Source organism: Sebastes fasciatus, chromosome 7 (assembly GCF_043250625.1).
Source record: "Sebastes fasciatus isolate fSebFas1 chromosome 7, fSebFas1.pri, whole genome shotgun sequence".
Lineage (NCBI taxonomy): Eukaryota > Metazoa > Chordata > Actinopteri > Perciformes > Sebastidae > Sebastes > Sebastes fasciatus.
The window spans coordinates 28503295-28525612 of NC_133801.1; the positions used below are offsets into that span (position 1 = coordinate 28503295).

The following is a 22318-nucleotide window of genomic DNA, read 5'->3' on the forward strand; positions in this document are numbered from 1 at the left end:
GTCACTTGAATTACAATATGCTGAAAGGTTATTATGGAATTATTTTGCCCAATGACGCCAAAAAAATTGTTGTCTACTGAAGCTTCAAGTGGAACTATAATTCAGATTTATTTATTTATTTTGTGAAACTACTGTTTCTAAAGTCAAGAATGGATTTTCAGAAATTCAATTGCCATTACACCCATTTGGCTTAAATGTATTCACCAATTTATAACTTTAAGAAATATATTATATATTTAATGAATGTATCCTATAATAATTTAATATATATTAATAGTAATTAACAATATATAAGATAGGGTGAGATAAGATATTCCTTTATTAGTCCAGCAGTGGGGACATTTGCAGTGTACAGCAGCAAAGGGGATAGTGCAAAAAACAAGATGCATCAGCTAACACAGTAAAAAAAGAGCTAAACAAAATGTAACAAAATATGAACCATTTAAATAGAAGGAAGTATAAAAACAAGAGCAGTATATACAGTATTGACAATAAACAGACTATTAACAATTATAATAATAATATAGGCTACTGCATCTATTTGAGCCAATTTAAAAAGGGCCTTCACATACCTTTGATTTAACTTAATATTAGTTAACTTTGCACACTTTGGAATAGGAATTGGTGTGAAATAAGCCCACAGGCTACAGTTGAGGTTATAGAAATGTGAGTTACATAAACAAAAGCCTATACCTGTCACCCATGATGAAGATTATAATGGCAGAAATCCACATTTCTACGAAGCAGAAGAGTCATTCTCCCCCCCATGTGACCCATGTGCACTGGCAGCAGGGTCTGTGCAGTAGTTCATATCCCTCCTTCATCCAACCCCCACCCTCCTCCTCCTCCTGTCCTGATCCGCCCTCTCTGCTCTCCGCTCTGCTCTGGCATGCAGTGATGCTGTAGATGCAGCAGACTGGAACAGACATTGTTTTAAGACTGAATGCAGCAGCCTGGGAGAATACCAACATCCTGACAGACACCGCAGAGGACAACGATACTTCACTCTACAGCAGTCTGTGTAAGCTCATCTCTCTTCAAGTCTTCATTTTTTTAAATTTTATAATATAACTCATCTTTCCCTGTAGTGGATGTGTCACCGTCCAGGCTGTCCTCCTGTCCACTCAAACAAATTTGTCTTATCATATTGTTCCGTGGGTTTACGCAGTCCTTTTAACAAGCTTTCAAAGAGGAACAAGTAGCCAATTGTTACATTATATAGAGTAAATTTTAATGTATTAAAGTACAGTAAGTAGTAAAGTAAAATACACCTGAAATGTATTTTAACATTGTGTATAATTTGTGGTTTTCCTTATGCTTGGCTATATGTTGTATTATCCTTTAATGAACTAACAATGTTATTGGGACACTTCAGATGGTCATTAGTTATGCATTAGTCTATAATATTACTTCACAGAGTGAGTTTGTGAAATTGCGTCAACCTAAGAAAAAACCTTAGTTTAGAGTTATTTTGGCCAATAGAAATGACTGACTGACCTACATTTACTGTCCACTGAATGACTTTGACATGTAAGACAAGAGTCAACATCTTCGTCAATATAAATTGACTCATAAAAATGTATTTCCATTTTTTTTTTTTTTTTTACACAAAATTCATAGTCAAACTCAAAAATGAACAGAAAACAATACCTACCTAAAACAACAATTTTTTTTCATATAGCTGTTATTTGCTCTGTGTGATCTCTGACATAGTATCCTACTAGTAGTTTAGACTTTCTCTTTATGTATTCCTTTATTCAGCTGATTAAATATTGATCAGCTGATATATACAGGTTTGAATGCTAAAGTAAACGAGAAATCACAAAATTTGAAGGGTACATTTTGAAATAGTTGAAATACTCAAACAGATGAATTTTTTTTTTTTTTTTAAATACAAATACATAAATTGAAATGAAATTGAAGTGCTGAAAGAAGTGTCAATTTAAGTGTTAACACTGATTGAGGTTGACGTGTCAATGTAAGTGCAAGTACTGAATGAAGTTGAAGCAACACTGGAAATAAAACTCCTGAAAGGAGAAAGATTGAGTCAAAGTGCAGGACAGGTGAAACTTTGAACTGAAAGTGTCAGTTGAAGTGGAAATCCTGAAAGAAAGTAGTGCCATTTCAAGTCTAAGATTTAATATAATATCATATAACCTGACTGGTACAGGATTGCGAGAATGGTGACACTGTTTTAAAACACATTTTTGACATTTCTGTACTTCAACTTCTTGTTATTTACCATCTGACATGTACGCCAATATCAATATATCGGTATCTGCAATGAGCTAATATTGACTGATATATCGATTCAGCGAATTTTAACTGTCTCTAATATGTAATATATATATAAAATGTATTTAGAGATGTTTTTTTTATTACTATTCTTAAGTCGTATAGTCAAATTCATACAATTAACAGCCTTTTAAGGCTGAAAGAAAACACATTAATGCCCGAAACAGGAAGGACATTTTTTTCATATTAGCTATTATTTGCCTTGTAATGATCACTGACATACAGAAGTGCTAGTAGTTAAGTCTCTTTATTTAAGACTTTGTAACTGTTCAGTTGAGACAGTTTGCTACTGTAAATTAGGAAAGACGACCCTTCCCCCTCTCTACTTCAGCTTCTGTCTCATGAGTAAAAAGTGCTGTTATAGCTTATGGAGCCTCTGTATGCTGTAACTCTTACTAGGAATGTACATGAGCTTGTACGTTTTTTTTTGTTTTTTTTCTGTCAAAAGCCTCTTCGGTGAATTAGTTCTCATTCTTACGAACTCATGGGAGACCAGCACTGTTAACCTACTTCCCTGAGTCTCAATATCCTTTTGTTCAGCCCTTTCTTTGTATGTAAGAACAGCCAGTACAACCTACTAGGAGGCTGCTGTTCACTAGCAGAACAATCAGACGGTATCTGAAGATTAAAGAGGCTGCACGAACTATGTGTAGCTTGTCTTCCTCTTTTTGTTGCACAGTGTTGCGTTAACCAAATGTTAGCATTCAGTTGACACGACAGTACTAATTCTTGCAGTGTATACAGTACTTAGACATGACTTACAGCAGTCTGTAAGTTATCTTTCAGTATAGTTAGAGATACTCACTGGCCAAGGGTACTGGTAGATGAAAAACTCCACTGGCCAAGCATATTTTTACCGGCCAAAATAACAAATTGCCTTTTTGAGTCACATATAGATTTGTTTCAGTACATTTCATTGAGAAAATTAAATATTATGTTGAATACAAACTTAGAGAAGAGGCCAGAGAAAAATTTGAAGCAAAATAATTGACGGTTAATTCAAGTCTGAATACTAGGCTTAGGCGAATGGTAAATGGACTTACATTTATATAGCACTTTTCTAGTCTTCCGACCACTCAAAGCGCTTTACACTACATGTCAGCATTCACCCATTCACACACACATTCATACACTGATGGCAGAGGCTGCCAGGCTAGGTGCCAACTTTGCCCATCAGGATCTAATCTAAATACTCATTCACACACCGATGGCTATGCCTTCGGGAGCAATTTGGGATTAAGTGCATTGCTCAAGGACTCATTGACATGTGACCCGGAGCAGCCGGGGATTGAAACCACCGACCTTCCGATTGGTGGACGACCTGCTCTACCCTCTACCCTTGGCCGGTGAAAAAGTTAATTTCGAACACTGTGACGACCTCTTTTGTGTCTGATTCTCGATAGCGGCTTTTGTTGTTGATATTCATGCTTTTGGTTTTTGGTCCATTTATTTATAGTCCAAGCCCAGCTGCCGTTGTTTCCAGCAGCTGGGACTTGTCCTGCATCTGTTGGTTGGTATTTGAGAGTAGTGCGATGTCATGAGCAAAGTAGAGGTCGTCAAGATGTTCTGACAAGCTCCGCTGGATAGTGATTGCCGGTTGGTTTATTGTTGGTTGTTTAATTTGTGATCCAGTCGATACATTAGAGGAAGAGGAAAGTAGAGAGCAAGCAGCCCTGTCTCACCCCGGTGAACATTTCAAACTTTTCTTGTGCACATCCCTGGTGGAGCGCTTGGCACTGCATGCCCCGATAAGTGCTCTTGATGATGCTGATGCTTTTTGGGGGGGATTCCATAGTGTGCCATGAGTTTCCATAGCAACTCTATGTCTATACTGTCAAATGCCTTTTCAAAATCAATGATATATGTGTTCTTTGGATTGCTCAGTGATGATCCTGAGGGGTGGCAATTTGGTCGCTGCACGGTCTTCCATGCCTGAAACCTGCCTGATCTTCTCTCAGTTTTTATCCACCCCTTCTGCAGTCTCTCCAAGATAATGAACACTTTTCCTGTATGCCTTGTCTGCTGCTATGTTTCCTTCCTCCCATATATTTTTGATCAGCTGGTAAAGCATGGTGGTTGAGGTTTTAACGTCAGCCTGCAAGGCTTCTGCAGGGATCTCATCTGGCCATTCCGCCTTGCCATGTCGCGAGACCTTAAAGGTACAGTGTGTAGGATTTGGTGGCATCTAGTGGTGTGGTTGCAGATTGCAACCAACTGAGTACCCCTCCTTTCCAAGAAAGTGACCCGCCGAGTGCAAAACCATGGTAACACCCGCCATCCTTACCATGATAACACAACTTTAGGAGCAAGGTTTCGCACTCTGCAGCTCACTTTACCGCAGTTTCACAAGTATTTCGGAGAACTATGGTGGAATATTTCTCTGTGCAACTCACAGCAGTAACATGTCATCAATATCCATTTTTGTTTACAGAACGTTATCGTTAATCCGTGTGGATGCTCACATCGTTATAGTTGTCATTACAGTTATAGTCAAGAAGGATTTTAAAATTCAAGGGGCTGTACAACAGGAAGAATGAGTCCGACTCTCTGGAGGTAACGTAATTTCTTATTGATCAGCTGAAGGGACATTTAAGTCTCCATGGATACAAGCTACACATCTCCAGTGCATCCAAGATGGGTATCAAATGGTAATAATACAGCTGCACGCTCCTTAACTCCAACAAGTGAAAGGGTATAATAGATGAAAGATGAAATTATCCACAGCCAAAGTGTCCATTGGGGAATATGCTAAAAAGCCCAAATAAATAAATTCATGAAAAGCCCAAACCTATATGAGTGAGATTGAAATCATACAGTAGCCTACTTGTATGATCATAGTTAGGAACATTTTGAGCACGAATCCATTGCTTCTCAGCAAACTTAGTATAGAAACGGTTGTATCATACATCACATATTCAACAAGATTTATTTAATATATGATGTGTATTATAATTTCATTTTATTTTGTACATAAAATGTGAAAAAGGATCGCTCAATTTTTCAACTATTTTTGCCCTCGGGTACCGTAACAGCAAAGATAAGCTACTGTTGGACCTTTTAGGCTACGGCCACAATCAGCTGGCTGGTCAGAGAGCAGAAAGCCCCCGTCACCGTTGGTTTGTGACAGGGAAATGGAATATTTTGACAAAATATTTCAACTGGGAGCTCAGCTGGCTGCAGCTGCTAATAATTTAGGCATGTTGGGCGTTTCACTGGCATCTCCCCAGCCTGACGCATCTGCCGTGTCGCCTCAGACTGACATTTTGGACTGGAGCATTGGCCAAATGAAGAACTTTATTCATCTTCATTCAACTTCATTCCCCCCTTCTTGTTGATGCTGTTAATAAAGCTATTGCTAATAATGTTGTGTTTGAAGATGTACAATATTTTTAGATTAAAGCAAAATCAATTTCCAAAAGAGCACATTTCTAGCCCCTCTCTCCATCTCCCACGGCGTCTTGTTGAGCGTCTTGTCTTGTTGTCGGTCAGAATTCATTCTCATATCTAGGATATATGCTAAATATTAAGAGAGAGCCAGCAGTAACTTCCAGGAGTGCATGTGTTAAAACCCTAATTGATGGTGGGTGTTTGACCTTTATTTCACATCATTGTAAACTAGAGCGCATAAGCATAAACCAGGGTGTGCGTTTTTTAGTCTTTCTTTCAGATAGGTCTATGGTTCACAAAATCTATCGATTAGACTTTTGTTCTGAGGTAATTCCAGGCAGTTGGTGTGATGTCTTATCATCACTTTGATATCTTCAATTAGCTGCGTGGAACTGACCACTTTATTTCATTCTAATGGGCTTTTAACCCAGCTGTGTTTGGGGCATCAAGTCATGGAGTCTCATACAAATGTAACAGTGGTATTGTAGATAGCAGATATCAGGTCACTGAGTTCTCTGCCTGTCCTCTCTCCCCTCTTTGGACCTTCTCTCTCAGTGCAGTACCTCCCAGGTTGACTCGTGACATGTTGGCATACCGTTTCCCTGCCTCCCTCTTATCAGGACCATTTTGACACCCAGAAAAGGCTTTTCTTTGGCTTCTCTCTCCTTGCTGCCAGTGAGATGTGTCTATGTGAAGGTGTGATCCAAAGGGCAAGTGAAGGAACAGTCAATTCCCATACATTAGCTTGGCTTGGTGCTTGGTAGTGTACCTGAGTTTGCAGATTTTTTCCCAAGCCGGTAACTCCAGGCCCCTCCTACCATGAGCAGATCAAGGGTAGAAAAGAAAGTTGATTTTAATCCCCAAGGGGATTAACAACCCCATGAGTGATTAAATGAGACTTCTGTCTCAAAAAGGACAAATTACTGTGCCACCTCAGACTTAGGAACCATTTTTACAGTGGTCTGTGCTGAACAAAGTAGATTAGACGTATCTCTATTCCGATGATCAGTAATGACCTTGCGATCACAGGGGAGATTGCATATTTCTGCTGCTTAGCGTCCTGCCAGGACAATGAAAAAAAAAAGGATTTTGTCTGACATTGATCGTACCTAAGCTATCTTTTCCCAGGAAACGTATATACATTTCCACTGAAGCTTGAATAGTAATGAACTGGTGTCTAGGCCAGTATCAATGTGACTAAATTAGCAGATTTTTACATTGGATGTCCCCTGAAAATGATACTTATCAGCTAATCTGTGATATAAGAAGTTGACAAAGTCACTGTGACGTCACCCATTGGTTTGTGGACCGCCGTTTCGAAGCCTCGAGTTTGACATATTTGCCGTCACCATGTTGTTTTTTTAGAACCAGAAGTGACTCGAGAGGGTGGAGCTAAGCACAGAATAAGACATTTTCAGACGGCCAAAAAGGCCATAATTAACTTTCATGAACTGAAAGCACACTGGAAAGGGTTAAAGTTCTACAAAGAAAATACAGAGAACTCCCAGGCCGGACAACACCGTGGTAGCGACCTGTCAATCCCAAGAAAGCCACGCCCTTAAGCAGACCCTGCTTTATCATCTATTTGACTCTAAATGGGATCATAATTTGCTAAATGAACATCATGCTGTATTGAAGAAGACCTGGAATGTTTACAATATTTACTGAGATAATGAATCAAGTGAAAACTAGGGTAATTTTCTCATAGACTTCTATACAATCAGACTTTTTTTTAAAACTGACATGTGCAAAATGGTGGTAGAGGGGTATGTAGGGCATCGTAGTTTGAAGTGTAGGGCAACTGACCAAGCTGCCATACTTGATGAGTTGGGAGTGAGAATGTGTTGAAATATATAGTTGTAATTTTCTGCATATATCTGCTATCTTATACCCATACAAATACCAAAGAAGTCATGGGATGACACTATACTTCTTATGACACAAGCAGGATAAAGTCCTTGAATGTACAAAGTGTATGTTACAAAATGCTTTATGCCTCTAACAACATTCATTTATCCACTTCTTCTTCTATGCTGAACATTTCATTTGAATTCACACTCACCTTACTTCACCCTCAGCTTGTCCCAGCTACCGGCGCCAACACTTAAAACCTTTGGTAAAAAATAAATCACATCATCATGTGGTTTATTCGCATTTTCCTTTTGCATTCTCTCTGCAGCGTCATGAACTGTCTACACATGTCCACTGTATAGAAATGAAATGCCAAAGGCACCTTCGTTTAGTGAACTTAATGGTGCCAGCTTTTACTGCACAGTCAGGCCCGTTCTTCTATTTTAACAGATCATTTGTCTGGAACGTTATGTTCTGTATTTGTATATACATATAATGTCTATGTGACCATGTGTAAGCATTATGTTTGTATAGTGGTCATGTTCTGTTGGTGGTAAGGACATACACTGTATACAGTATATATCATATCATAAAGATACAGATACATTTGAAAAATCCACCCTTAGCCTCCCTTCCTTGCCAACACCAGATTCTCCAGCAGTGAAAATGGAGAGAGAATACCAACCTTGCATTTAGTGTGGACGGGGAAGCTGAGCTTTATAAAAAAATAATAATAATACATATTACAAACATAAAGATCCAAGATGTAGCTGTGCTTGTTTTGGCATGTCTCCCAGTGAATATTCTTTGACGACTTTGTATTTGTTATTGAGGACGTAGGTAGGAGCTGGTCTAGTTATTAGCTAATATTGAAGCTAATTATTAATATCAACAAAATCGATATTAATACAATTGTCAATATATATTAATAATAACGGGACACTAAATTACATTGGTACTTAAGCTCAAAAAAGAAGAAATTTTGGCCAAAAACTGTGATTTTTTTCGACTTCAATTTCGTTTCTGGAGCAGAACTCGGAAACTATTTAACTTAGGAACTACAAATTTGGTTTGATGGTTGACAGTGTGGTCTAGTTGTGCCTTTTGGGGGTTAGAAGTCCCTGGACATGAGGAAGGTGAGCTAATAACAAGCTACATTGTGCTCAATAGACTAATTCCATTAGTTCCAAAAGGGCAAAACCTTTAGCCCTACTTTAGTAGGGGTCAAGCGGTGAGCGGGGGTATGTGAGCCATGCTCCAAATAATTATTTTGCTAATTATTAATTACTTTTGATATTTTAAAATAAGTAGACTAGCTCCTATCTGCGTCCCCAACACCTTTCTTACCTCTACTACCTTTCATCCTTTTTTTCCCTCTCCCTCTTCCCTGCCTTTCTTCGTCTCACAGACAGAGCTGGCATGGACAATAAGGCATTGGAACCTGACTCTGTGAGTATCCCCATGGAGGAGGCCATCATCTGTAATGGAGGTGGCCAGACTCAGCAGCAGCAGGAAGCATCCATTTTGACCCACCTGAAGAAGGTTGAGAACCACATCACTGAAGCACAGCGTTTCTCCCACCTACCCAAACGCTCAGCTGTGGACCTGGAGTTCAGCGACCTCTCCTACACCATTCAGGAGGGACCATGCTGGAGGAGGAAAGGTAACACACATGTATTCAGTCTTCATATACTGTAGGCTGGACCATCTAATTGTCACCAAGACAAGGGAAATGACTTAATGTAGGCACAAGATCAAGCATGCACCAAGCTTTCTCAAATTATTCAAGTCTGTGAACACTATTGGAGGGAGGAACGGCATTCTTCCAAAAGATATTCCTTCCTTTGGTGTTTTAATGATGTTGGTGGAGAGCGCTAAAATTTCCCATGGGTGTTCAGTTGAGCCCTAAATAGAATAATCTATATTAATTTTTTCTCTGTTCATTTATACAGGTGTTTCCTTTGTCACCTGTCTGTATTTTACCTAATACTCACCACAAGTAGGCTTATGATACGATACGATACGATACGATACGATACGATACGATACGATACGATGCACACCTCATTACGATGAATTCTAATGTCAGCACAGTTCCATCGTGGGGATCATTACACCACTAATAGTTTATAAGCAAGCAAAAAAGACATAACCAAAAGTATAAAGGATAAATGGTTGAAGAGTCCGAGACGCTGAGCACACAGAGGCATATGTGCACCGTTCACAGCAGCACTCGTGGACTCATCATGACACATTTTGTTCGAAAAAAACAGGTTTGGGGGAAACCTCTGAGTGTGACAAAGGAATTGTGCAGCTTTAATGAATAATCCGTGCTGCCTAATAGCCGAACGCTCCTCCGGTTACAGCGGTCCCGTTTGACGTTGAGCCACCCCAAGCTGTGAATATTTGCTGTTGATTAATAGCCCTACTTTGCTGTAATGCTACTGCGCAACACTTGCGTGGAGTTGCAGGACTGTCTCTCCTTTGGCGAATGATGATAGTACTGAATCCGTGAACAGCATCGCATGCTTCATTGTTGACATCTATTGCTGCTATAATGCTCCTCTCCTCTCATAAAAAAATAATTCAGCAGCTGCTGTCGTATTTTTGCAGTAGCGCAAAAGTATATCCTCTGAGGTTTCGATAAGTCCTGCACTGTCTGAGGCAGTTTAGGTCATCAATAGCTGACCGGGTGAGCCAAAGGACAGAGGAGAGGAGAGGAGAGGTGCAAAAGGAGGAGAGGTCAAGTGAGGTAGGGTGAACAGTGTGTGCCAGGATATATACATCTAAATTCCTTTCAACCTTTAAAGAAACCGCAAGTAAACACATACTGCAGATGAATAACTCACAGATTTCAGTTTTGATTGATGTGCTGCTCAGCTGAGTCTAGATTTCGTTTCATGTGTTTGAACTCGTTTGAAGTGTCTTTTCAATAGTTCCACAGTACGATACATAACGTTTCACCTGCAGTGTGTAAATGAAGCAACCAATGAGTTTCTCAGTGGTTTTACAATAGTACTCTGGCTGTGGTTTTGACTCCTCATCAATTAATATATCCAATTTGTCCAAAACATATTAACCAGCAGCAACTGAGAAAGTGAGTCAGATAATATTTTTGCTATTAATTAATCCATAAATACATATTAATAACATAAAAAAATCTGTTGTAATTTGGTCCAAATATTATAATTTGGTGGTTAAAGTATAGCCATATAATCAATCTTAAGAATTAGCTAAAACTTACTCAACTGCCCTCCTGGTGTGAAATGGAAAAATAATATTCCGAGGTGCAATAAAGACATGTCTGAACACTCTTAGCAGCATTAACATAGCCTCAGTGCCTCCATTTCTTGGAAATGTGACAAATATTGCATTTAACTTAAACATGTATTTTCCTCTCTCTCTCTCTCTTACAAGTCTACACAAATTCAGTAATTATGTTTTTATTATCTAAGCTAGGGGCCAACTGTTAACCACAGCATAGCTGTGAGATGATTTAGCAAGAAGTACAAATCTTATTCCTCGAGGAAAAACAGTACCACTAAGAAAAACTGAAAGAAGAAGCAACGTAAAAGAAGCAAATGTAATGATTAAAAATTAGATGTTTGAAGACATATTCCTAACCGACCTCAATGTTCATTAGATTTTAATCTCTATAAATAGATTATCTGCATTCAAATGCAGAAACTTTAAGCAATGGGGCAAGATTTTTGGAAGCGCTCTGGTTTCTGTTTGTAGTCCGGGTAGTATTGACCAATCATGTTCGAGCAGGCTTCGGTTGAATGCAGGTAAGCAGTCCGTGTGGAGAGCAAAAGAGGCAGAACGCATTGGCCCAAATGCAATCTCAGAACCCATCGGCTACCGTCTGACGAATATTTAGCTTTTTATTGGTTTAAAACTGGTTTGTCAACTGGGTACTTGTAAAACAATTTGGTCGAACACGTCGTCTCTCAACTCAAAATTCAGTCTTGCATCTCAAGTTGCTAATCTGTAAACAATGAGCAGTGCACAGAAAAGGAAGTCTTGGCCTGGATATACGCTAGCTACACCATAACCCCAGACATTTTGCACATTAGAGACTACTCCTTCCAAAGGTTGTAAACAATACATTGTTGAAAGCTGATGCAGGTGAGTGCTCATTGTTAATGGTAAATGGACTTGCAATTATATAGCGCCTTTCTAGTCTCCCGACCACTCAAAGCACTTTACTCTACACGTCAGCATTCACCCATTCACACACACATTAACACACTGATGGCAGAGGCTGCCATGCAAGGAGCCAACCTGCCCATCAGGATCTCATCTAAATACTCATTCACACATCGATGGCACAGCCTTTGGGAGCAATTTGGGGTTAAGTATCTTGTTCAGGGACACTTCAACATGTGGACTGAATGAGCCGGTGAACGAACCGCTGACCTTCTGATTGTTGGGCGACCCGCCCAATGCTGTTAGACTTACAGAAAGTGTAACATTTGATACTGTACAGCATAGTATCCATACTCAGACTAAAGCAGTGGGTCAGGGACTGGTTATTTTCCTGTTTGACTGAGAGGTAGTATATATTTCACAAATATATGATAACAGGCCTTTTGGGAGCACATATGTGATGGACCATAACATTATAAAGTTGATTTTGATAGTTTGAGGTGTAAATTTGTACCAGTTAAGACTGAACTAAATGTACAGTTACTAAAATCAGTTAAGGTGTTTTGGGGGTGCCCCGATGATGGAGCAGAAACTTGGCCCCATAAAACACAGCTGGCGGTGTTATGTGTTGGTAGATGTGTGGGAAGCTGGTTAGGGATCATGTCCTTGTTGCAACACTAGTGACTCCTACTGGTTGATTTGGCTGCTACAGTATGTCTCCTTCTGTCTAAACACCCTCTCCACATGCAGAAGGAATTGGTCAATTGACCAAATTACTTTTCTGCTGTATCTAGGTGTCATTTGAGTCAAAATTGTGTTGTCAATAGTAATTAGTAAGTAATAAGTCTTATCTTCATAAATCTGTTGAACCGCTGATGTTTCAGGCACTAAATCCTAATTAGCTAGTCTTAGAAATCAGGCAGACAAAGCAGCATTTGTGTTGAAGTTTAAAAGATACGTTTTCTGTAAGGCGTTTTTCGCAATGATCAGATATATTCTGTGTTTTTAATTGGTCATTGTTTCTGTTAACATTAACATTATGATGACTTTACTTTTACTGTTCATCATGAAGACCCTTATAGGTTTATTTAAAAAAAGCATTATATAACTAAAGGTTATTCTAATTGTTTGTATCCTTATTACAATTTTTAAAGTGTTGATCATTTTGATTTTAAGATTCACTCTTTCAAAAGTGTATATTTCCATTTGCAAGTGACACTTGAGAGTTGAGGCCCCCACTATGATGTTGATATACAGTAAGATCTTGTTGAATGACGTTATACTTTTCTTTTTACTGTTAAGTGGTTAGTGCCATCATTGCCTCCTTTTGTTGTTCTCAGGTTTCAAAGCCTTACTGAAATGCCTGTCTGGAAGGTTCTGCAGTCGAGAGCTGATAGGAATCATGGGGCCGTCTGGGGCCGGGAAGTCCACCTTAATGAACATTCTGGCTGGATACAGGTGAGAGGGCCAACATTCCCTTTTATTAGACTTTACAGTTAAAGTAAAAGTGTTGTAATCAGGGATGTATCAGATCACTGTGTTTAAACCTGGTATTTCAGCACAGTTGCAGATAAAGATCAGGCTACACTAATATTATTAGTAGTGGATTCCAGTGGTTGCTGTGTGGGATTGTTACCAACTTGTGTGTAAACTGAAAAGTTGGCAGCCCTGTAAATTACTTTTTTTTGATAATGCACTTTTTATCATCATTTGTGCAGCACAATTAGGAGGAATTAGCTTTCATTGCAGACACATAGATACTGCAATACAGAAACTAAGGCTTTCCATAACTGGTGTAAGAGCCCATGTGTTTGTGTGTTTATGTATCATGTGTTCAGTATATTTCTCCCACTATAGTCTGTCTAGCCTATTGAACTGTCCAGTATGTGTGTGTGTGTGTGTCCTGCCTGCTGCCCAGGGAAACAGGGATGAAGGGTCAGATCCTGGTAAATGGGAAACCCAGGGACCTGAGAAAATTCAGGAAAATGTCCTGCTACATCATGCAGGAAGACTTGCTGCTGCCACACCTCACTGCACGAGAGGCCATGATGGTGAGCTGTTACCGACAGTGCTCATAGCACAGCCACAATTTCATTCCTCAAAGTATGTCTTTATTTTGAAACTTTGTAGTAATGATTATATATATTTTTTTATTTTTTTTTTCAACCTGTTTGAAAAGGTTGGTAGTTACTGTGCCAGCGTGCTGCAGGGATGGGCTACTGAAATACCTGTTGCATTACATGATTATGACACCTTTATTCCTTTCTGCTGCAGGTTTCAGCCAACTTAAAGCTTAACGAAACAATGGATGTGAAGAAGGAACTGGTGAGCTAAAAAAACAACACAAGCTTAACATACACAGAATAAAGGTAATAAGAATGATAACACTGAATCCTGACCTTAAACACAGAATTCATACCTAAACTTAACCAGCCAATCACAGTTAATATGGAGGAATGCCCACTTTCTGTTGACATGCTTTACTCTGTGGACACGCCTATGTACCCAATTTGGATAAAAGTGCCAATTTTCTAGGTATGTACACTTTGTAGGTGGCGTGATGACTTATATTGTGAATTTAAAGAGGAGTTAATAGAATTCCTACAATAACAGGAAGATACAAAGGTCTCAAAAGGAATAAAAGGTTTTGTAATTTACGTAAAAACACAAGCATTGTTGACAATAGAAAGAAGTTCCTGCCAAAATACTTTATAAACCACCCTCTATGTTTTAAACTTATATTATTATTGCAGACAGGTAAACCAATAAATAATAATAATAAACTAGTGTTTTTTCTCTCTATAAATTACTTATTTTGTGCTAAAGATCTATTCTGGATGTTTACATTTGTACTGCTGTTATGTCCTATGTTTGTACTCCATACCACAATGTGTGGTTTAGAGTGAATAAATCTGTTACCTATTCAGGTATATATTTTTAAAAAATGTAATATTTTTGTTTCCAAATTAAATATATCAATCAAGAGCTGATAGGACATGTTGGCCTTACATTCTGACATACAAACCAAAGCTTTCACCAGTTACAGAGTTAATACAAAGTTACACAGCTGTGGCATAAATAAATTGACTGCCCCTGTCTTTCTTAGAAAAAACTGATCTCTCACCTGCCCAGCCAAATTAATAACAGGTTGTGAATCTCCTTCTCTCTTTCTCTGTCTAGGTAAATGAGATTCTGACTGCATTAGGGCTCCTTGAATGTGTTCACACTCGTACCAACTCGTTGTCCGGTGGTCAGTGTAAACGGCTAGCCATTGCCCTCGAGCTGGTCAACAATCCTCCAGTCATGTTCTTTGATGAGCCCACCAGGTGAGACAGATGTGCTGATGATGATTAAAAGTAGACTTATACATATATAAAATTATAAAACAACTTTCTTTAATTGTTTGAAATGTGCTTCCATCAAATAGATAAGCCATTGAAAATGCTATGTACAGTAGAATTTAACCCTCACCATATTTAGTCAAATAGCTACAGTGTTCGCATTGGAATACAATACAGAAAAGGCAAATTGTGGGCAACCCAAAGGCCATTTCAGTTGGTCCAGACAGCACATCTGGCTGCATATTTATAATGAGTTTTTCGACAGTTGGACATATGGTGTTGGAATGACCATCTGGGAAGTATGAGCGGTTGGACGCTAGGGGACTCTAGCTCTCTGACAAATGAAATCTTGCAGAGAAGGACAAATAAAACAATCTCAACCTAGTCGTTAGTTTATCTCATGGAAACCCTAATAATGAACAAAGTACTCCAACTTGACAAGATAGCCACCACCTTCACTGTGTCTTCACAGATTTTCTGCAGTTAACCTCAGCCTTATGAAAGGATAGTTTAGGTTTATTAAAACTTGGATCAATTCTTCGTTGGCTTGGTCATCCTCTCCAGCCAGCAGATCAGACATGTTTTTTTTTACAAACCTCCAGTTCAGCCAAACTTATTCGCAAAGTGAATAGTGTTACCCAAATATCTGTCAAACCAACTTCCTTGGTAAATGCTGACCTACCATACTAAACGTAATTGTGTGCACATTTTCAAGTGCAACAATTGATTATTGTTAACATTAGGGTGCACCAAATTTCAGTTTAACCTCCAAATAAATTGGTATCGATAATCTGGCTGAACCTTTGTTTACAAGAATGATCATCTGAACGTGCCCTGGAACATACTGTTAGCAATATCACAGTGTTCCCAGATCTCATTATTTAACTTGGTGAGTACAATGTTAGCATTTGTGATAGATGGAAGATGGAATTTTACATTAAAAGTTAGTTTTGCCCCCAAACCCTCCCCACCAGCCAAAAGAATGAAAGCAAAGACAGGTTGTATACCCATCACTGAGTTTAGCACCCAAACAAAATGAGTTCACCTTAAAGGAAAAGTTGATTAAACGAACAAGAGACAAAGTGTTAATTAGTGAGCTTTAGAGGTGCTGGGAAGTGGATTTCTGTGACCGGAGCTAAACTTGCTGTTTCCCCCTGTATCCAGTCTTTATGCTAAGTTAAGCTAAGCTGCTGCTGGCACTGGCTTCATATTTAATGTACAGACAGGTGAACCTTTCCTTTAAGGGTTTCCTTTACACAACCAGTAATATCATTATGAATTTATATACACATTAATGACACTGACTAATATCTTATTTTGAATAAAAGAAGAATATCAGCCTGATGTACATGAAGTTCAATGGTTCAATGTCATTTCCTCAGTTCACTTCCCGGCTTCTCATTAATTGTGTCCCTCCTGTATGTCTCTCTCCCTGTTCAGTGGCTTAGACAGTGCGTCATGCTACCAGGTGGTCTCACTAATGCGCTCTCTGGCGCAGGGAGGACGGACCATCATCTGCACCATCCACCAACCCAGTGCCAAACTGTTTGAGATGTTTGACAAGGTAACATACTGTCAAAATGTTTTGTATTTATTTTATGAGAAGCTGTGGTATATGCCAGTACTGTAGCATAATGAAATAAGTAACAGAAACGTTCTGAAAGGTCATTTACTTTCAACCTTGAATCATTTTGTTTCTCCACAGCTTTACATTCTCAGTCAGGGACAGTGTATCTACAAAGGCTCAGTCCCTTACCTCATCCCCTACCTGAAGACTCTGGGCCTTTATTGTCCTACCTACCACAACCCTGCAGACTTCAGTATGTCAGCTTCACATTTATTCATGTATTTGTTACACTTTGCTGAGAATGACTGTAATCCCTTCATTATCTGTATGTCTTTCTGCTTCTGCCTCTGGTTCAGTCATTGAAGTGGCATCAGGAGAGTATGGAGACTTGAACCCTGTGCTGTTTGAGGCAGTCCAAGGTGGAATGTGTGCAATAGAGGAGAAGAAGAACCAATGTGATAACAATGGCCCATCAGTCTGTGCAACAAAGTGCCTGAAGGTATGTAGATGATGTGCTGCTGTACTGCAGTCAAGGCTGGTCAAAGTGGGCAACTGTCCTAGGGCTCCTGACCCTTAGGGGCCCCACAGGTTCACTGTGTGGCAATTACTTTGTGGTAAATTGATTCATTGCAAATTTGTTTGGTAACACCACGAGAGCACAATATAAAACCAAAAAGATACGTTCAATGATTATTACTTAATTATGATGCTCCGTCTTTGAGGGGACCCTGTGAATAATCAGTTTTTATTAACTTTTGTATTATTATTTTTAGTTCATGTTATGCACACAATGCATGTTCTTTAAAGAAATAGTTCAACATTTTGGGAAATACGCTCATTCACTTTCTCGCCAAGAGCAAGATGAGAAGATTGTTACTACGCTCATGTATACGGTATATATGAAGCTAGAGCCAGTAGCTAGTTATCTTAGCTTAATTTAGCATAAAGACTGGAAACAGGGGGAAACAGCTAGCCTGGCTCTGTTTGAAGGTAACAATAGCCACCTACCAGCAACTTTAAAGTTCACTAATTAACATGTTTTATCTTGTTTGTTTAATTTGTACAAAATGTAAAAATGACTCATTGCGGTTTCCAATGTGGCTCTACCAGATATATCATCAGTACAAAACATTAAAAACTACATTTGAAGATATCTGGTTATGGGTGGTTATGTACACCACTAATGGCGGGTGGAAGCTAAATTATTACATGAAAGATAATACAATCTGCAGTTAAAATCAATTTATTTTTTGGATGCTGGGTCAAGTTTGGATGAATTCAGTAAAAAATATTTTTTTTCTCTCAAACACAAAGTTGAAAGAAATGTTATTTCCCAAAATGTCAAGGTTTTCCTTGAAAATAAATGTATTTATAATGTGTCAATGTTACGGGATTATCTGCTTCCATTTTCTCCAGGATGCCGGACACATAGAGAGCCATACGTTTGCCACGAGCACACTAACACAGTTCTGTATCCTCTTCAAGAGAACCTTCATAACCATATGTCGAGACCAGGTGGGTGACAACAAAAAAATAATGTATAAATAGTATAGCTGTGCACTGGTTCCAAACACATGGAAAATTAAATGTATCTATCTATCCAGATTAAGACATTGTAAAATAAAGAGACATTTCCTAAAACAGCCAAAACCATGACTCACTGAGGACCTGAGTGCAGACAAACCTGTTACACACAGAAACTCCAACTACATAGAACACCACTGCACTGTATTGTGTTAAGTTAATCATCCACGACTGAGACTTTATTTTTTTCCTGCTTTTGTTCTGTTCTCAGGTTTTGACGCACCTCAGACTGATGTCCCACATCCTCATAGGTGTGTTAATAGGCTTGCTTTATCTGAACATCGGCAACGATGCCAGCAAGGTCTTTAACAACACTGGGTTCCTCTTCTTCTCTATGCTCTTCCTCATGTTTGGAGCGCTCATGCCAACCGTGTTGACCTGTGAGTCTGATCGAGGGGGGGGAATTCACTCATGTTTACATTATATTGCCAATTAACAAGGTCCAATTTGATTTACATTTCAAAATCCCCATATGTTGTGAATAGATATTGACAGATGTATGTGAACTATTTTGTGCACCATCTGTTAGTTCCTCTGGAGATGTCTGTGTTCCTGAGGGAGCATCTTAACTACTGGTACAGCCTGAAAGCCTACTACCTGGCCAAGACCATGGCTGACATCCCATTCCAGGTGAGCTGGCAAGGTTTGGGGTTGGGTTGGCTCACTGAGGACCTGAGTGCTGACAAGCCTGTTACACACAGCAAACAAACTCCATAGTACACCACTGCACTCTAGTGTTAGTTGTAGGTACTCCATGGTTGTTGTGGATTACACCCAACCAGCATTTCTGCAGGGTTTGGCCACTGTTGACTGAGTTAAAGTGGCAGTCGGCAGTATATTTTTGGCATCATTGGGCAAAAATTCCATAATAACCTTTCAGCATATTGTAATTCAAGTGTTAATAAAGATGTTATTTTAGGTGATCTGCCCCATCCTGTACTGCAGCATAGTGTACTGGATGACAGAGCAGCCTCCTGAGGCCACCCGCTACCTACTCTTCCTAGCCCTGTCTATCTGCACTGCCCTGGTAGCCCAATCCCTAGGCCTTCTGGTTGGGGCCGCCTCCACTTCACTACAGGTACTGCATGTCTGCATTGATAAATAAAGGATTTCTTGGCTCATGTTGTACACACATAAGACAGAACATGTCTCTTCATTCATGTACAGGTAGCCACATTTATTGGACCTGTCACAGCTGTCCCAGTGCTGCTTTTCTCTGGATTCTTTGTGAACTTCGACACAATCCCCAAGTATCTGCAGTGGAGCTCCTATGTGTCTTATGTTAGGTATGTACCGGAATCAGTATATTTTGTTACAGCAGTGGGGCACATTGATGCTGGTGTTAGAGAAACAATATCATATACAATTCCTATTTATTACAACTTGGGTCTTATTTCCATAGATTTGGCCATCTTTTATATTTTCACCAAGTATTTATTTTAGGTCTGGGAGCGCAGCAGCATCACTAGAAATAGCTCAGCTTCACTCCCAGGTTAGCCAAACTTATTAAGAGTTTATTCCGGGAAAAAAAAGATGAGCGGTAAAACTATTACTTAAACTGTCCGTTGACCAATTGACTGGTTCAACTTTGACCTGCCATACTTTCTGTAGCAGTTTTCCTGTGCAATAAGGGACTATTAAGGACTGGCAGTTCTTCGCTTTAAAAACAGTTTATACTTTGATCTGCCATTCCAAATTGGCAAAAAATATCCTACATTGTTCAAGGGATGGCTACAGCAAACTAAATACACACTTTACCATAAATATACCAAAATAAATATTGGGCCTCATTCAACAATATTTCACATTCTTATCCTAATTAAGCGAGTCAGATTCATTAAGTCATCAAACTCTCTTAACTGCACAACCTTGTCGTAAATCGCTCGTTTTAGCCTGATGAATACCATCTTTTCATGCAGAGGTGTATGTCCTTGACATTGACCATCAGCATAATCAACACCTCTATATTATTATATTATGGCTGAGTTTAGATAATCTGTTTCATCTGTTGGCTTGTCAATTTACAACCGTCTTCGTACTCCGACTGTCCGAACACTTAGCGATGTCACTATCATTAGAGATAGAAACGATATCCAAAGCTACTAAAATAAATAGCTTGTAATAACCCGAAATAGTCCTTTAACAATTACAGCAGACAGTGGTTTTACATTTAGTATGGATCATGATCTGTGGGTTTCCAAGTAGTTTTGTAACACTTCCCTTTGACAAACATTGTAGCCTAAAAGGTATGTCAAAAGGTAATGACTAATTTAACCGACCTCATGGACTTAATCCTTTATTTATTCTTTGGGGTGATTTCTCTTGAGCACCATACACAGGACAGTTACATTTTAACCTCATTACTGATAAGTCAAGGATTACCAAAATCCTTTAATCCAAAAACTTTTAAGCTATTTTGATTCAGAATCTGGAGATGATTTACTTAGCTATTTGCAGTTATGAATTTGTCTCATCGTTTGTATATCTCTCCCACAGGTATGGCTTTGAAGGGGTGATCCTGTCCATCTACGGGATGAACCGTTCAGAGCTGGAGTGTCCAGGGAAGGTGTGTAAGTTCCAAAAGCCTGAAGAGGTTCTGCAGTTACTGGATGTGGAAGATGCAAAGCTCTACATAGATTTCATTGTCCTGGGCATTTTCTTCTTCATTCTACGGCTGGCGACCTACCTTGTCCTCCGCTACAAGGTTAAGTCTGAGCGATAGGTTTTTTCGCTTGGCTCACCTTTCAAATCTCAAGGCCCTCCCTAATGTCATCCCGGTCTCTTTTCTGTGCACAGAAAACAAATTCTCATGTGGGAAATTGTTTCATTTCATTGAACACATTGCAGCTAAAAAGGGCAGAACATAAATTCTGATCTGTTCTACTGCCAACAACTGTGCAGTGACTCATGGTGCAGAGCAGTGAAGAGTCATCTTATAAATCAACATAAACCTGTTTTACCTCAGACATCATGACTTACTGTAACTCCTGTGCACAGAGCCAGATCAGCAGTGAGGAGGGCAAAGAGACTGAGCCACATTCAGCAGCATATTTCATATTCCTGCAAGACAGAAATGTTTTGAGAACTAGGCGGATGTGATACTGTTGCACTTATTGGAGTAGACATGCATGTTTATTCTACACTGTGTGCTGCCATTCTGTACGTATCGGAGTGTTAGGTCTTCGGTCCACAAACTGCCTCCTTGAGAAAAGCAAATACAGTGTTTACATTGCTCTATTAGTCAAAAACACCTGAGGGCAAATGGTTGCACTGGAGAATTGGGATGATGTATTGAGCCTGAAAGAGTGAACACTGGAAGAAAGCAGTTTGTCTGAAATAGTTTTTGTTCGATCTACAGAACTTGGGTGAAAGTTTGGAGTCCCAAAACATTAACTTCCTGTGTATAAAACAAAACAAACATTGAGCTAGATTGTTTTTTTTAACTTGTTGATAGTTGTAAATTAAGCTTTATCATGATTGTCTACCCAAATTTGGTATTTTTTTTGTACTTATAATATAGTCTGAAATCTTTAAAATCCCAGTTGAAATAAAAATTGTTCAGCCTTAATCATTTTATACTGTACTGTATCTTTAGCATTATATGCATATAAGATTATATAGATATATTTAAGCTAAATAGATGAATTACTGTACTGTATCATTATACTTTTGTGTCCGCACTACATCCTGTAATGTCACAAGGACTCAACATGCTCATGCAATCATGTTTGGTGCTATCTAAAGTTTTATGTTTTGTTTGAATTACATGTAAAAAAAAAAAAACAACCAAAGAAAATTACTGAAACCGGAAGTATCCTCACATTTTATTTACAATATATTGACAATCTTTATTTCGTTGTTTTTGTTGTTGCTGTTGTAGATGGGTATATCATAACCACTTATATGATCATGCATTCTCTTTTGAAACATACATTTTGGAGAACTTTCATCTTAACTGCATACAGTTACAGAAAAAATATGTTTATGTACAGCTATGTAGAGTGTCTGATATTTCAATAAACATTGATCTAACCAGTTCAACTAATTACCTCACATTATTATTATTAGTAGTAGAACATGCATTTCATGCTGAAAATGTGTTGGAATGCTGACAGTCGAAATTAATTGCAAAGCATTGCTGAAA

General features: G+C 38.9%; 2 protein-coding genes across 20 annotated transcripts in view; one reads left to right on the forward strand and one right to left on the reverse strand.

Annotated features, from left to right (window-relative positions):
- LOC141770516 (uncharacterized) overlaps positions 1-22318 on the reverse strand; it is a 458180-nt gene that overhangs the window by 148574 nt on the left and 287288 nt on the right. The gene's annotated exons all lie outside the window — the stretch shown is intronic.
- On the forward strand, positions 893-22204 carry LOC141770822 (ATP-binding cassette sub-family G member 4-like). The gene is made up of 15 exons (XM_074640669.1): positions 893-1021; positions 8942-9196; positions 13023-13140; positions 13601-13733; positions 13957-14007; positions 14863-15008; positions 16464-16587; positions 16729-16843; positions 16947-17089; positions 18007-18105; positions 18386-18554; positions 18704-18804; positions 19094-19252; positions 19342-19460; positions 20671-22204. Exons 1-15 carry the CDS (start codon positions 907-909, stop codon positions 20894-20896), a joined length of 2073 nt encoding a protein of 690 aa, XP_074496770.1. The 5' UTR covers positions 893-906; the 3' UTR covers positions 20897-22204.